A 1,434-nucleotide genomic window follows, 5' to 3' on the forward strand; every position below is an offset into this window, starting at 1 on the left:
CAGAGTCCATCGATCATACAGTATGTATTAATACATGTACATGTTTAATACTTAGTTACTAGATCTACATGTAAATTTTTGGCTGGGACTGTTTTCTTCACATTACGAAGCGGAGCTTCACTGTGAAGCTATGTGAAGCTCACATACATGTATTTTTGGCCAGATCTTCAGTTGCGGGTTGTGGAGAACGCTTTAACGAACATTATTGGCCACGGTTCCTTATCACTATTATTATTAATAATTGAAAAGGAAGAAAAATGTCAAAAAGGCGACTGTTTACTTCCAACCTTCTAAAACGGGAAAGCATTCGCGAGTCGCTTCAAGAAAATAGTGTCCTTGAACGGCACTTCGTCTATATTCGTGAGCCACACGTTACCGTCGAGTGCGTCACTGTTCAGCGTATAACGAGCTGATACGGTCATCTGGTCCCAAGTGATAAGATCCTGGATTTCTCCGGTCTCCTTGGTCAGTTGCAGAGCCGCCTTGCTTCCTAGAAAACTGAAATACGAGTCAAGTTTGATACTCGATCCGTGAATGTACTTGAGCATCGGGGGAGTTGCCTTGGCGTGACCGACACCCGCAGACATGGACACGCCCTGGATTGATGAGTTGGTCGACGTAGGGGTATCTGTCCAGACGACGACGTACTCCCAGTAATGACGGTGGCCAGTGAGCCCATAGCGGCCTTTGGGGAAGTACCAAGCGTACATGATGGCCCATTTGTTCTTGTACCAATCCGAACGAGAGTACACTTGTGAGCCCAGCGGAGAGCCCGTGCAGTCTCCATCAGCAGGTCCTGGCCATTCGAGACCGCCACTAGCATAGCTGTTGGGCTCGACGGCAGGGTACGGGTGACATCCATACGATATGTGGAGCTGGGGTTTGTACTTGACAGCAGACTTCTGTGAGTCGGTGATTGGTAGCGGCTGGGCGAACGGCTGCACTTCATCGTGGTTGACTCGGCTGACTTTAGCATTGGCAACAGTTATGGAAGCGACGGCGGCGATAAGGAAGGCGCGGAGGTTCATCTTGGTGGAAGACGACTTCGACTAGAAAAAATAAACAAGTGGTCGGTACTTCGAAGGCGGCAGATTCAAGGAGAAGTATACTGTCGATACAATACAGGACACGATACGCTGTGCAAGACCCAGTCTCAGGCTCTTTTCAAGACGATGATTAGAAATAATACATTTGTGGCGCAAATCCGTGCAATTAATGCATGTAAAAAAACCTCTACAGTAAACAAAACATGTCATTTTGAACAAGTTCCCAGCACTACTGTTACAATACCGGCCATTTGCAACCGAGGTTGTATTGTCGGAGATCGTCGATCATTGATTGGCTGATGTCATGGTGTCAGCTAGAATTGTTGGCTGCTACAGTCGTGCACCTCCAATTCGGCACCGGTATCAGTCGATACCCTGCCAGATTTTA

The 1,434-nt window shown here is 47.6% G+C and overlaps 1 protein-coding gene across 1 annotated transcript; it reads right to left on the minus strand.

The window, feature by feature from the left end:
• Positions 1–290: 290 nt before the first annotated feature.
• PITG_04208 (NPP1-like protein) lies at positions 291–1,028 on the minus strand (the record flags this gene model as incomplete). The annotated part of the gene is made up of 1 exon (XM_002905841.1): positions 291–1,028. One exon carries the CDS (start codon positions 1,026–1,028, stop codon positions 291–293), a length of 738 nt encoding a protein of 245 aa, XP_002905887.1.
• Between the last annotated feature and the right edge of the window lie 406 nt (positions 1,029–1,434).

Source organism: Phytophthora infestans, genomic scaffold (assembly GCF_000142945.1).
Source record: "Phytophthora infestans T30-4 supercont1.5 genomic scaffold, whole genome shotgun sequence".
In the NCBI taxonomy this organism is placed as follows: domain Eukaryota; phylum Oomycota; class Peronosporomycetes; order Peronosporales; family Peronosporaceae; genus Phytophthora; species Phytophthora infestans.